General features: G+C 43.1%; 1 protein-coding gene across 1 annotated transcript in view; it reads right to left on the minus strand.

Annotated features, from left to right (window-relative positions):
• cni (protein cornichon) overlaps positions 1-10,374 on the minus strand; it is a 93,274-nt gene extending 82,900 nt beyond the window's left edge. Inside the window, exon 1 of the mRNA XM_068346450.1 lies at positions 10,218-10,374. Coding sequence (XP_068202551.1) covers positions 10,218-10,298 — 81 coding nt within the window. The 5' untranslated portion in view covers positions 10,299-10,374. The remainder of the gene's footprint in view (positions 1-10,217) is intronic.
• Positions 10,375-15,457: the final 5,083 nt, after the last annotated feature.

Here is a 15,457-nt window from a genome sequence, read left to right on the forward strand (position 1 = left end):
GCATTGAAGACGTTGAACCAAAGAGACGCCTCCTCACCACAGGTGAAGGAAGGCCTCTTAGGCGAAGAGGAAGGCGAGCCTTCCGATGGATGCGTCCTTTGGGGGCTGTTGGATCAGCAAGCTGACTGTTAGCAGTCCTCCGAAGAGGTGTCTCTGTAAGTGAACTCCCCCGATGGACAAAAAAACTAGCAGGAGAGACCAAAGATGAACTTCGTTTCCCCCTCAGAGGATGGTCAGGAACAGAGGAAACTAAGTCGGCAGCTACAGTAGAGTTTGGAGTGGCAGAGGAGATGGGTGATGTCGCATGAGACACCTCTGACACAACAACGTCGACAAGTGTCAGGGGATCTACTTCTGACGGTGACGACGATTGCTTGACAGAAGCACCCATGCAGATGAAATAAACCAATGCCTCCTTGGAGGGAGAACCGGTGAGCCCCAAGGAGGACCAAATCTGAAACACGGAGGTTAGTGACAAGGCCTCCCCCGGGGAGAGAAGTGGTGCTGCTTCGCTAGGGGAAGGAACCTCATCTCTCGAGACCCGAGATTGGTCAGAAATAAATTGATCTACGCTACCACTCGACGTCTCTCGAAAGAGACCGACCGAGTAGGAGCTTCGGATGAGGTTTGGGCGACAGAAGAAGAGGCCTTGGGTTTTTCTCCCTTCGAAGCAACCTTCGAAGGAGAAATATCCCGCTTGGACTTCTTCCGCCGTCGCGAAAACCTCTCCCACTAGGAGGAAGACCACTTCCTACACTCACTACACTTGTTGACACTATCACACCATTGACCTCTGCAAGAAGATCAAAGGGCATGAGGATCAGTCTCGACCGCCGACATGAATGTTCCACAGGGGTGGTCGGAGAGTCCAGGGCAGGTGCGCATGGTCGCAGAAGTCAACTTCACACACACAGTCTAAGAAAAAAGAAAAAGCAAAAAGCATTAATGGCTGTCAATTGTCCGTGAGGATGAAGAACAGCAACGTCCGTTCACCAACCGAGCCGAAAGCAAAGTGAGCTCAATCACAGGTGTGTGAGGGGGAGCGGTAGCAAGCTATCCTCCCTAGGCCTACCCCCGCTAACTAGTGGTGTGGGTAGTTAACCCTCGTTAAAAATTAATGGCTCGTCATTTCAGCTACGCCGAAAGTAATACCCCTATTAAATAGCGTGGTTTGTATTGCAGATATGGAACAACTAGTTTTTGGAGGAAGAAACATGAATCAGTGCGTTGTTCCAAAAGGGACTGTAGAAATAAGAAAGGAGTACAAACAAATAATTGGCTTGTTATTTCAAGGCGGCCTTACAAGGATATAACTCTCCTCATTTATTCATGGACGTACGAGCTGACTTCAATACAATATTGCGAGAAAGAACTTGGAATGAATAAAAACACAACGGTTGACTGGAACAATTACATGCGAGAGGTAGGTCTTTGGAAGCTTCTTGTAAATCCTGTTGTATTTGGAGGACCAGGTATGCATGTGGAGATAGATGAAGCATTGTTTGCCAAAGAGGAAGAATCATGTTGGTTGAATTCTTCCAAACCAGTGGGTGTTTGGATGAATTTGCATTGAAACCAAGAAAGTATTCATGCTAGCTGTTACAGATCGCTTAGCAAGTACTCTAATTCCGCTCATCAATAAATACATACGTCCTGAAACATGTTATTTTTATTAATAAAATAAATTTTTGAATATACTTACCCGATAATCATGTAGCTGTCAACTCCGTTGCCCGACAGAATTCTATGGAGGGATACGCCAGCTATCACAATACTAGAAGGGGGTGTACTTACCAGCGCCACCTGTGGCCAGGTACTCAATCATTTGTTGTTGACACCTCCTCAATTATTCCTCGGTCCACTGGTTCTCTCTGGGGAGGAAAGGGAGGGTCGATTAAATCATGATTATCGGGTAAGTATATTCAAAAATTTATTTTATTAATAAAAATAACATTTTTCAATATTAAACTTACCCGATAATCATGTAGCTGATTCACACCCAGGGAGGTGGGTGAAAACCAGTGTACAAGATTAAAGGATAGCTAAGTATCCCATATTTCATATAACAGTTATCTCAAATAACAATGAAATAATAAGTACCTGGTAAGGAAGTCGAATAGAACCGTTACTCTGCCTCTTTATTTAAAGTTCGTCTTCCTTACTGAGCGCAGCGTTCCTCTTGGAGGCTGAATCAACCCAAAGGTGCCAAAGTACACGGGGTTGCAACCCCTACTAAAGGACCTCTACCAAACCTTTAACCCAGGCGCTTCTCAAGAATGAATAGACCACCCGCCAAATCCAAGGATGCGGAAGGCTTCTTAGCCTACCGTAACAACCATAAAAAAACAACAATAAAAGTATTCAAGAGAAAGGTTAAAAAAGGTTATGGGATTAAGGGAATGTAGTGGCTGAGCCCTCACCTACTACTGCACTCGCTGCTACGAATGGTCCCAGGGTGTAGCAGTTCTCGTAAAGAGACTGGACATCTTTCAGATAAAATGATGCAAACACTGACTTGCTCCTCCAATAGGTTGCATCCATTATGCTCTGCAGAGAACGGTTTTTATTAAAGGCCAACGAAGTAGCTACAGCTCTTACTTCGTGGGTCCTTACCTTCAGCAATGCAAGGTCTTCCTCCTTTAGGTGAGAATGTGCTTCTCTGATCAGAAGCCTTATATAGTACGAAAGCCCATTCTTGGACATGGGTCTCGAGGGTTTCCTGATGGCACACCATAAAGCTTCTGACTGTCCTCGAATAGGTTTAGACCTCTTCAGATAATATTTGAGAGCTCTGACAGGGCAAAGAACTCTCTCTAGTTCGTTACCTACCATGTTGGAGAGGCTAGGTATTTCGAACGATCTAGGCCAAGGACGTGAAGGAAGTTCGTTCTTTGCTAGGAATCCAAGCTGAAAAGAACATGTTGCAGATTCGGTTGTAAAACCAATGTTCTTGCTGAAGGCATGAACCTCACTGACTCTCTTAGCTGTTGCAAGGCAAACGAGAAAAGCAGTCTTGAGGGTAAGATCCTTGAAGGAAGCTGACTGGAGAGGTTCGAACCTAGATGTCATAAGGAACCTTAAGACTACGTCTAGATTCCAGCCTGGAGTGGAAAGACGACGTTCTTTAGACGTCTCAAAAGACTTGAGAATGTCTTGAAGGTCCTTGTTGGAAGACAGGTCCAAACCTCTGTGGCGGAGAACTGAGGCCAACATGCTCCTATATCCTTTAATCGTAGGTGTAGAAAGGGATCTCTCATTCCTAAGATGTAGAAGGAAGTCAGCTATTTGGATCACAGAGGTATTGGTAGAGGATATTGAATTGGCTCTACACCAGCTTCGGAAGACTTCCCATTTAGACTGGTAGACTCTACGAGTGGCAACTCTTCTAGCTCTGGCAATCGCACTGGCTGCCTCCTTCGAAAAGCCTCTAGCTCTAGCGAATCTTTCGACAGTCTGAAGGCAGTCAGCCGAAGAGCGTGGAGGTTTGGGTGCAACCTGTCTACGTGTGGTTGACGTAGAAGGTCCACTCTTAGAGGTAGAGTCCTGGGGAAGTCGACTAGCCATTGCAGTACCTCTGTGTACCATTCTCTTGCAGGCCAAAGGGGAGCAACCAGCGTCAGCCGTGTCCCTTCGTGCGAGACGAATTTCTGCAGAACTTTGTTTATTATCTTGAACGGAGGGAATGCGTACAGGTCGAGATGGGACCAGTTCAGAAGAAAAGCATCCACATGAACCGCTGCAGGGTCTGGAACAGGGGAACAATAAAGCGGAAGTCTCTTGGTTATGGAGGTGGCAAACAGATCTATGGTAGGTTGACCCCACAAGGTCCAAAGTCTGTTGCACACACTCTTGTGGAGGGTCCATTCCGTGGGAATGACCTGATTCCTTCTGCTGAGGCGATCCGCTGAAACATTCATATCGCCCTGGATGAACCTCGTGACCAGAGTGAGGTTTAGACCTCTTGACCAAATGAGGAGGTCCCTTGCGATCTCGTAAAGGCTCCTCGAATGGGTCCCTCCTTGCTTGGAGATGTAAGCCAAGGCTGTGGTGTTGTCTGAATTCACCTCCACCACTTTGCCTAGCAGGAGGGACTTGAAGTTCAACAGGGCTAAATGAACTGCTAACAGTTCCTTGCAGTTGATGTGGAGTAATCCTTGTTCCTTGTTCCATACTCCTGAGCATTCCCGTCCGTCCAAGGTCGCACCCCAGCCCGAGTCCGATGCATCTGAGAAGAGATGAAGATTGGGAGTCTGGATGGCCAATGATAGACCCTCCTTGAGAAGGAGATTGTGCTTCCACCACAGGAGAGTGGTCTTCATCTCTTGGTTGATAGGGATAGAGACTGCTTCTAGAGTCGACCCCTTGTCCCAATGAGCAGCAAGATGGAATTGAAGAGGGCGGAGGTGGAGTCTTCCTAGCTCGACAAACAGGGCCAGTGATGAGAGGGTCCCTGTGAGACTCATCCACTGTCTCACTGAGCAATTGCTCCTCTTCAGCATGCTCATGATGCACTCTAGGGCTTGGTTTATCCTGGGGGCCGATGGAAAAGCCCGAAAATCCTGACTCTGAATCTCCATTCCCAGGTACACAATGGATTGGGAGGGAATGAGTTGAGATTTCTCTATATTGACTAATAGACCTAGTTCTCTGATTAAGTCTAAAGTCCAATTGAGGTTCTCCAGACAACGACGACTCGTGGAGGCTCTCAACAGCCAGTCGTCTAGGTAGAGGGAGGCTCTGATGTTCGATAAGTGTAGGAATTTCGCTACATTCCTCATCAGATGAGTAAAGACCATAGGAGCTGTGCTTAGGCCAAAACACAGGGCTTGGAACTGATAGACAACCTTTCCGAAAACGAATCTCAGGAAAGGTTGGGAGTCTGGATGAATGGGAACGTGAAAGTATGCCTCTTTCAAGTCCAACGAGACCATCCAGTCCTCCTGTCTGACCGCTGCTAAGACCGACTTGGTCGTCTCCATCGTGAACGTCTGCTTGGTGACATACTCGTTGAGAGAGCTGACGTCCAGCACCGGTCTCCAACCTCCTGTCTTCTTGGCCACAAGAAAGAGACGGTTGTAGAAGCCCGGGGATTGATGGTCCCGGACTATAACCACTGCCTTCTTCTGCACAAGTAGCGACACCTCCTGTTGCAATGCTAGCCTCTTGTCCTCTTCTTTGTAGTTGGGAGAGAGGTTGATGGGCGATGTGGTCAGAGGTGGTTTGAGGCAGAATGGAATCCTGTAACCGTACCTCAGCCAACTGACAGACTGTGCGTCTGCACCTCTCTTCTCCCAGGCTCGCCAGAAGATCTTGAGTCTGGCTCCTACTGTTGTCTGGAGAAACTGAGAGTCAGTTCTTTCCCTTAGATGTCCTGGATCCTTTCCTAGACTTGCTCCTGTGAGAGTCTGGGCGGGAGCTTCCTCGGCTGGGGGCTCTACCACGAAAGGGCGGTATGAACCTCGTAGCCGGGGTATCAGCCACTGGGGAGCGATAAGTCTTGGGGACTGAGGTGGCAACCTTAGACTTACGAGCCGATGAGGCTACAAGATCGTGCGTGTCCTTTTGTATCAGGGCAGCAGACAAGTCCTTAACTAGCTCCTCGGGAAAGAGGAACTTTGAGAGAGGAGCAAAAAGGAGTTGTGACCGTTGGCAAGGTGTAATGCTGGCGGAAAGGAAGGTACACAGTTGTTCCCTTTTCTTCAACACCCCTGATACAAACAACGACGCTAGCTCACCCGATCCATCTCTGATGGCCTTATCCATGCAGGACATTATTAGCATGGCAGAATCTTTGTCCGCAGGAGAGGTTTTCTTGCTGAGGGCCCCCAGGCACCAGTCGAGAAAGTTGAACATTTCAAATGCTCTGAACAACCCTTTCAGTAAATGATCCAGGTCTGAGAAGGTCCAACAAACCTCCGAGCGTCTCATAGCAGTTCTCCGAGGCGAGTCCACCAGACTTGAGAAGTCAGCCTGGGCAGAGGCAGGTACTCCTAAGCCTGGTGCTTCCCCTGTGGCATACCAAACGCTACCTTTCGAAGCGAGCTTCGTTGGAGGGAACATGAAGGAAGTCTTGCCAAGGTGTTGTTTAGACTGCAGCCACTCCCCTAAGATCCTTAAAGCCCTCTTGGAGGATCTAGCTAGGACAAGCTTAGTATAGTTGGACTTAGCTTGTTGTACGCCCAGCGAAAACTCAGATGGTGGAGAGCGGGGAATAGCAGAGACGAAGTGGTCTGGGTAAATCTCCCTGAGTAGAGCCAAGACCTTACGAAAATCAATCGACAGTGGAGAAAGCTTAGATTCGTCCAAGTCTGATGAGGGATCAAGGTGTGCCTCCTCATCATCCGACACCTCATCAGCAGAGGGTAGCGAAGCGATCGGACCAGAATGCTGAACCGCAGAGTCAGAACGGGGAGGAACAATAACAGTGGTTTCCTCTTCCAGTAACTGTTGAGGGAAAACCTGAGGCTCAGACTGCAAAGGCTGAACAACAGACGAAGCAGAAGGCAGGCGCATGGGTGAAGGAGGTTGACTCCTAGCAAGAGAGGTTGAACCCAAGGATTGCACAAGCTGAGCGGAGGACGGAGGCGGAGTAGTCCGTTCCTGTTCCTGTGAGATGAGCGGAGCATGATGAGGTTGAGGCTGCGCAGAACAAGGTAAAGTTCTCGCAAGCTGAGGCTCCTGAGGCGCAAGTCCAGGGTGTAGAGGAGCTTGCCTTGAGGAGGGTTGAGCTCGCTGCAGCGATGGCTGAGCAGACAGACTCACGGAGGGGAGAGGTTGTTGTACCCCAACCGAGAGTTGCACCACTGGTGGAGCAGCAAGGGGAGGCGGAGGAAGAGTGGAATAACTCTCCTGATCCCAAAGCAAGGGTTGCCTTAAAGAAGGCTGAGGCTGAACACCACTGGGAACAGCGAACTCCGAAAGTGGCTCAACATCGTACGCCTGGCAGATGGTGCTGCGACCAGGCGGAGCAAGTGCAGGCGGGGCGAGCACAGGCGGAGCGAGAACAGGCGGAGGGAGTGTAGGCGGAGGAGGAGGTGCAACACTCTCAGCCCGACACTCACGCATCAAGTCCGAAAGCTGAGCTTGCATGGACTGAAGCAGGGTCCACTTGGGATCGGCAGAAACGATAACAGACTGAGGTAAAGTCTTAACAGTCGGGCTCTGTTTTGGCAGAACCTTACTCCTCTTGGGCGGAGTACAGTCGACAGATGACTGAGGCGAGTCAGAGCTGAGCCAATGACTGCAACCTGGCTGAGCACTCGCGGACTGGACTCTACGTTTAAGCGGTCTCGAGACCTGAGACCAACGTTTCTTCCCTGCTAGTTGATCAGCGGACGAGAATAAGACGGGCTCAATCGTCTGCAGGTGGGAGTGACGGTCTAAGGAAGACACGCCCGCAACCACCGAGGATAGTTCTGTGCGCCTAACAAGGCCTGTCGAACCCTTAAGCCCTTCGACATTGCTTCTCCCCTGGGCATGGGAGCTTGCAAGAGGTCCCGGACTGGGAGGACGACTGGCTCGCACAGAAAAATCCTCACGCACCACACTGGCACCACTAGCACTTGGCACTGCACCGACACTAGCACTCGTCACAGCACTGGCACTAATTCCACCCACTGCACTCTTGACCTTCAGTTCTTTAACTTCGGCCATCAGAGACTTATGGTCACTTACCACTGATTCTACTTTATCGCCTAAAGCCTGAATAGCATGCAAAACAACTGACATATCAGGCGGAGGGCACACAGTAGGTTCGGGGGTAGCCACTACAGGGGTAGGAAAAGGTAGGGGATCATGAAGTGAGGAAAACATAGAAGAGTGAGAAGAACTTCTCCTAACTCTACCTCTCTCTAACTTAGATGAATATTTTAAAAGACGGACAAATTCCAATTCCGAAAGTCCGGCGCATTCCTCACATCGATTTTCTAATAGACAGGGCCTGTCCCTACAGTCAGAACAAGCGGTGTGAGGATCTACCGAGGCCTTCGGAATACGCCTATTGCAAGACCTACATCGTCTATGGGAGGGGGCTTGCGAAACGTCAGACATCTTGTTTCAAAGAGTTAGCCAAAGGGTGATCCAAAAACAAGCAAAATTCGTTAACCGTTATATCAGTATTATATAAAAGCTATCTAGCTAATATAAGAAGGATTCCAGTAAAGCGACAGCCGTTAATCTGAGAGAATACTTCACCAAATATCCGTGAATAAACTCGAAGACCATAAGCGTATCCCAGAACGTCTAGCCGGAAGCACGACAGAGGAATAATTGAGGAGGTGTCAACAACAAATGATTGAGTACCTGGCCACAGGTGGCGCTGGTAAGTACACCCCCTTCTAGTATTGTGATAGCTGGCATATCCCTCCATAGAATTCTGTCGGGCAACGGAGTTGACAGCTACATGATTATCGGGTAAGTTTAATATTGAAAAAACAATATTTTATGATGAATGGCGTGCATATAAGGAGTGTCAAAATACCAACATCAGACAGTAAATCACATCCACAATTTTGTGGATCATGAAGAGCCCATACCCAACATACTGAGCGTCTGTGGCGTTCTGCAAAGATCAGAAACATGAGGCAATGTGGAACTAATCGAGAGATGCTACCTGGATATTTAGCAGTTTCTTTGGCGTCAGTCATCTTCAATTACATTTGTTGGTAATATATTTAAAGGAATTCTTTCAGATATGGTTGAGTTTTATCCACCTACAGATTAAATCATTTTTTTAGTTCTTTTTGTTCTCAATTATATTTATGTAGAAAATATGATCTTGTTTTCATTACATTTATGGTGTTTAATACATTTATGTTGTTTAATACATTTGTTTTATTACTTTTGGGAGTGGTGATGCAATAACAAGAAAATAGTATTGAGGTGGTGCAATAACAGTTAAGTACCAAAAAGAGAATTAGTTATACAGTAAGCAAATGGCAAGTCAGGTTTATGGCAGGAGAGAGCGGCAACGTCCACACACTACCGAGCCAAAAGCAGAGTGGGTGCTCAGCCCAGGTGTGTGAGTGATTGGAGAAGCCGGCTAACCCCCACACTCTCAGTAAACTAGAGGTTGGGGTAGTTGTCCATTGCAAAAATCTTATGGCTTGTTTTTCAGCTACGCCTAAAGTATTATCTCTTACATATAGCGAGGAATTGTATAAAGTGACGCAACAAAGATATATTAGAGGAGTGCATTTGTCGCTCTATAGATTACCAAACTTTGGTATGTTTGCCTACCAAAATCCCTAACGATTCATAGTTTCAAGAACTAATGCTAGCTTGCCTACCAAAATCCTTAACAATTATTCTGAACTGATGGGGGCTTATCAACCAAAAACATTACCAGGTTGTTTTGGTTTGAAAAGCCGATAGATTTGCTTACCAAAAACATTAATTTAGATGGGAGAATGCTACAGGGTTGCATAAAATACCAACATTGGAGCCTTTGTATATCAGCGGCCAGTTCCTTAATTGTACATAATGGGATTTATTCTCCCATTTTCTGGTCATTCATAAGATGTGGCCACTGTACTACATTAAATGTGTCCGTTTTTCTGCAAAACCTTTACACAAGCACACCACCTAACCTAACCTTCAAGCCACGTCCTTACCTACTTGCTTAACGGGGGGAGCTGGCATCCTATTGTGACCCACCTTCTTACACTGCCTTCTTCTTAGCTTACCCTGTGTTTGATTCGTAAACCGTTTTACTCCTAGCAGGTGGCTATCACACATACACCGGCAAAACCTTTAATGAATTAGTTTGGAGATCAATAAGGAGACTGGAATTAAACGCCTTAAGATTTCTCAGTCTCAGTTTATTGCATCTAAGGTGTAACATACTCGGCTAAAGGTAGGCTGGAGGTGCAGGAGGCTTTAGCAAATAAATATAGTTGGGAATGATATTGGAATAAACTACGGTAAGCAAATCTAAAAGTGAATAGTCAGCGTGCATGTCAGAAAAAGTATTTTTTTTTCCCTAGGTTACATTACCCTGTAACAAACTACAATAGAACCTTCCATTCTATCTAAATCCTATCCGAGCCTATTAATGGTATGACTCATATCAATTGTAGAGCTTACACAGTATAGCTTAAACCTAGCCTAATGTAACCCACCTTCCCTCCCGGTACAAGTAAGAAAACAAATTTCACATATAATTTACCATCTTTACGAGTCTCTTGGCTCTCAAAACTTCGAGCACATGCTTAACTTACGTGGAAAATAGCGAAGAATATTAAAAATGCATCAACTATTAATGCAATAATATATGAGAATGCTGCAAACGTGAACGCCATGACTAGGTCTTCGAATAATAACAACACTGACAAGACTCGCAGTCGAGACACTCAGGCTCTCTCGGAGGCGTTTTTAGTGTAATCAAGGGCTTCTTCGCCTTAAAAATGACGTCATCAAAATTAAAGTTACTAGGAATTCCAGCATTTTATTCAATTTTTATTGTGATCACATGAATAAGAAAATATTTACAGGATAAAAATAAGTTTCTTGTATTTCACGCCTCGTCTTCGCCAAAACACCCTCTGCCTTATTTTCACACACAATGATTGTAAATGACAATTCACATTCAATGAGCTGCACTCCGTATTCGATTTATAATCAAATTAAAAATACTACTATGCATGAGAATGAGAGAAATGCACATAAAGAACTTTGCAGCTTCGCAAAAGTGCAGTTATCCAATAAAGCTAGATATTTTCAAACGTATCTTTTTTTTAGCAGTGGTATGCTCTTCCCCATGAGTGCTATGCAGTTTCTTTTTAGGATTATTATTATTATTATTATTATTATTATTATTATTATTATTATTATTATTATTATTAAGTGAGAGGTTATGTGCATCTCAGTTTCGAAGCATCTAAACAAAAAGAGATGCTATATTGAGTTACCTCACAATAATGATTGACCGCATACCTATGGATTTCAAGTCTCAGACTGTGCCACAGCCTATTTACTGTATGGCCTTCAACATAATTGAGTTCAATTATTCTTACAAGAGATTCATTCAAAATTTCTGGCAAAATAAAAATTCCACAGGCCACAGAAAATTATCTAAGGAAACACCAAATGATCAAATTGCTATACATTTCCAGAAAAGTTATTTCAGAATCTGGTATTCAGTCTATTGTGGTAAAGTCTTGGGTAGTGCCATAGCCTCTGTATTATGGCCTTCCACTCTTGGATTTGAGTTATCTTGCTTGAGGGTACACTCGAGCACGCTGCTCTATCTTATTTCCCTGCCTCTTGTTTTCTTTTTAAGTTTTTATAGTTTATATACGAAAGATCTAATTTAATGTTGCTACTGTTCTTTGAATATTATATTCTGATTGTTTATTACTTCTCTTTTAGCTTATTTCCTTGTTTCCTTTCCTCTCTGGGATATTGTTTTCCTGTTGGAACCCTTGGGCTTATAGCATCCTGCTTTTCCAGCTAGGGTTATAGCTTAGCTTGTAATAATAATAATAATAATAATAATAATAATAATAATAATAATAATAATAATAATAATAATAATAATAATAATAATAATAATAATAAAAGCCAACATTCCCTTACATCAGAGATCTGTGAGGATACAGAGGAGAGTAATCATGAATCATGAATTACCGTACCACCAACAATCCAGTATCTACCAAAGAAGCGAAAGACGTGAGAAAAAACAGTGCCTTGTCTTATCATACAATTTGAATGCCATCTTACAGTTAATTAAAATCCTGCTGTGGAACGTCTATAACATGAAGAAACATAACTGAACTAAAAGGGATTGCAGGAAGCTAAGTGTTGTCTTCTAGGAGAAGGACATTCCAAAATTAAACCATTGTTCTCTAGTCTTGGGTAGTTCCATAGCCTCTGTAGCCTACCATGGTCTTCCACTGTCTCTTGCGGTAGAGGTCTCTTGCTTGAGGGTACACTCGGGAGCACTATTCTATCTTATTTCTCTTCCTCTTGTTTTTTTTTTCTTATTGGAATAGTGTGTTGGACAGGCTTAATAGAAGGGCCATGGATGCCTGGTGGTTTATCAAGAGGTTGTCGTCTCCTTATCTGTTTCTTTATCTTTTCAATACCATCCTTACTGTCCTCCCTTCAGTTGAAATGGCTGTCTTGTAGGGTATTTAGCCTTGCATGGTGTATCGGCTCCGCCATGTTGACCAGTTTTTATCGGTTGTCTATAGGTTTTATCAATCACTTTAGATATTTTTTTTGTACATAATGTATTTGTTATCGTTATTGTTAATATAGTTTATTAGTATGATGAATCTTTTTTTTTATTGCAGTTAATTCTTATCCTGTCTTGAAACATTGAGAGAATTCCAGGACCAGTACTTCCTAAACGTCGTCATTGTCGTCTACTGTATTGCAATATCCGAGTCTGTATGTAAATATTTAACACCTTATAGTTGCGTCCACACAGTATTATATTATTTTTTGCTCAGAAGCTTTGGTTTCTCAAATGAAGCACCCATGTGAGCTCCTTATAACTGGTTTTAAGCCAATAATTCTGAAACGGGATGCCTTTCCTTGGGCCAGGGGAATGGTGGTGTATATTACGTCTGAGTACCCTGCTTCTCTCTCATAAGTCCCGCTATGAATGTGGATGTCATGAAATTCAGGTAATAAAAAGTTTGTGACAGGCATAACAACTTCTATTTATGTTCGATCTACCAGAATCCAGACATGGATTATTCTATCTTCGATTGTCTTCTTACCATTACGGCTAAGATACAAGAAGATGATGAAAGGCCTTTTTTATTGTGTTGATGATTGCAATGGTCATCATAGGGAGTGGTTAAATTCTGTTCCTCTTACTGATCATCATGGCTTAAGAGCTTTGGACTTTGCCTCTGAATCATAGAAGAAATCCTTCATGAAGTACTCACCTGTGGTATCGCTGTTCCTGAAAGCCAACTAGACTGGCTTAGTGACAAGACCCAAAACATAATTCTTGAAGATCTCTTCCTCTTTGTTGAAGCTAAATAAGCCAGTAAATGGTCTGTCTCCCACATGCTTGACTCCCATGTTGTTAAAGTAGCCAGCAGTAAATAAAAGAAAGACACGCAAGTGGTCACATGGGACAGGAATAGCCCTTGTGGATATTGGGGCAAGAAAGGACAGGGCAGAAATTCCCAAGGCTGCGTATGTTGAAAAAAAAAAAAAAAAATGGTGCCAGCATATGACTATCAACTTTGCCATCGTGACTACCACCGGGAGGGTGTTTGTCAAATCAAGAATAAACCAAAAAATACTGTAGATACCCCACTTAGCGTTCATGACTGTGAGGAAGTCACATTTGATGTTCTATGCACTGTTGCAGCAGCACAGGAAAATATGATAGGGAACCAATTACCCTTGATCACCATCTCAATGATATGCTCGCTAACACTTGGATCAAGAAGCCTTCCAGACTCCTAACCATTCATCAACCTAACTGTCAATGTCCATCACGGGGACTACACAAAAATAGGCTTCAGATTGTGTGACATACTCAAGTTTACTACATGAACTGTCAAAGCTGAATTGTTGGTATAAAAATCATCCATTGCCTGGGGTTGCATGAAACTGACCTCATCCCTGTAACAATGGCTATGCTTGCGGGTTATGAGTTAGGCATCAGGCTCATTTGTGCCAATATCCTATGCCATTCAGGTCCAGACAAGTTAGGCAAGTATATTACATCTAGACAAATGACTTACATCACTGACATGTCAGACAAGCTCTGTGTTTTTGGGAGATCTGTGTTGCATTTAGCATTATCGTTTATAGGCAAAACAGAGGTACCACATCAGCCTGTTACTCACACAGCATCACATAGCCATATTGAGAGTGTGAACAATATCTCAATCCATAATGGATTCACATCACCAGGTGACTTCCACCTTCTTCCACCACCACACAAGCAGACTGCCCTTCTCTACTAATATTGATAACCTAAAAAAACTACAACAGTACCTGTTCGATTACTAAAAAACCAGAAAAAATAACACAGGTGACCTCCATTCCATGTAGTGCCGGGGTAACTACGCTGCCAGCAAAATGAATGCATGTTACCAAAATCGAGGATTATGCACAAATGGTCCATAACTGCCTTGAATCAAGGCACGTTAATTTTGTATCATTTCTTATCGTTTATTCTTCACTTCTTCGTTTCTTTTCCGTACTTGGTTACTTTCCTTATTAAGGTCTTTAGTCTTATGATGATGATAATGATGATGATGATAACAACAACAACAACAACAACAACAACAACAACAATAATAATAATAATAATAATAATAATAATAATAATAATAATAATAATAATAATAATCACTTCGATAAAGCGCTAATGGACTCTTTCACTATGTTCATAGGAGCCTAATGCACTGAGCCACAGAGACTTGTTCAGTATAAAGGATAGAACTGATAAAGCAGTTGTTCAAAAGATATTACCATGGCTGCTTCATGAGGATCAAATAAGACCACAGGATTAAATGAAAGGAGACGAAAGCAGTTTTCTTGCTTTTGAAACTTGTAAAAAGGATGTCATCTTATTTTGGTGTAGGGAGCGAGAGATACATCTTACATGGAAATTTAATAGTAATTTAGTCCCAGATCTAAGCCTAAAATATGATAATATTGAGATAACTTTTAGACTGTTTGAAGTCTGACAATGATCTACTATTGCTAAACTTGACTTAGCGGTCATGATAGCCCTTATTTAAAAATGTAATGCAATATCTTCTACTTTGATTAATCAAGGCATGGTATGTAATTAAAACGTGTGCGTCTGTTATCGTCAACCTGAATAATTCTTCACATACTAAGGGATCTTTTATGACTTCTTAATAATTCTTAAAGGTTCTTTTCAATTAAGGATATGTATTATCATAATGGATGTTTTCTTTCATTGAGATGAAGTGTTTTATTGCAGTCATATTTTCAAATATTGTTTTATCTTTTTAAACTTTTCTCATTTTCTGCAAATGTACTTTTGAAGTTTAAAGAGAAAATTAACAAGAATTAAAAAAAAGCCGGAGAGCAAAAATGTGATACCAAATGGGAAAGATTATGACGTAACTTACGTATCCTCCGGAAACTTGAGCAAGGTTTCGACGAACTTGGTTTGGAGCGAGAACGGAAAAGCGCCCTCTGAAATCCCATGAACAGGTACGTTATGTAAGAAACATTAATTTTCATCGAAACGAAGAAAAACAAGGATAAGATAATGGTGACTGATGGGTTGTAAAAGTTGGGTGTAAAATTATTAGAGAAAGGCATAAATTTTTCTCCTCAAATGTAATGAAGGTAGGAAAATAATTAGGAATGAAAAAGTCGAACTGTATAAATTTGGAAATATAATGCTCATTTACAAAATTAACATTATAATAAGTATTTCAGCTAAATTGGCAAATTCTACTTATGTAAGACAAATAAGTGTTCATACTGGTGTTTTTAAGCTAAT

Source organism: Palaemon carinicauda, chromosome 22 (genome assembly GCF_036898095.1).
Source record: "Palaemon carinicauda isolate YSFRI2023 chromosome 22, ASM3689809v2, whole genome shotgun sequence".
NCBI classification, from domain to species: domain Eukaryota; kingdom Metazoa; phylum Arthropoda; class Malacostraca; order Decapoda; family Palaemonidae; genus Palaemon; species Palaemon carinicauda.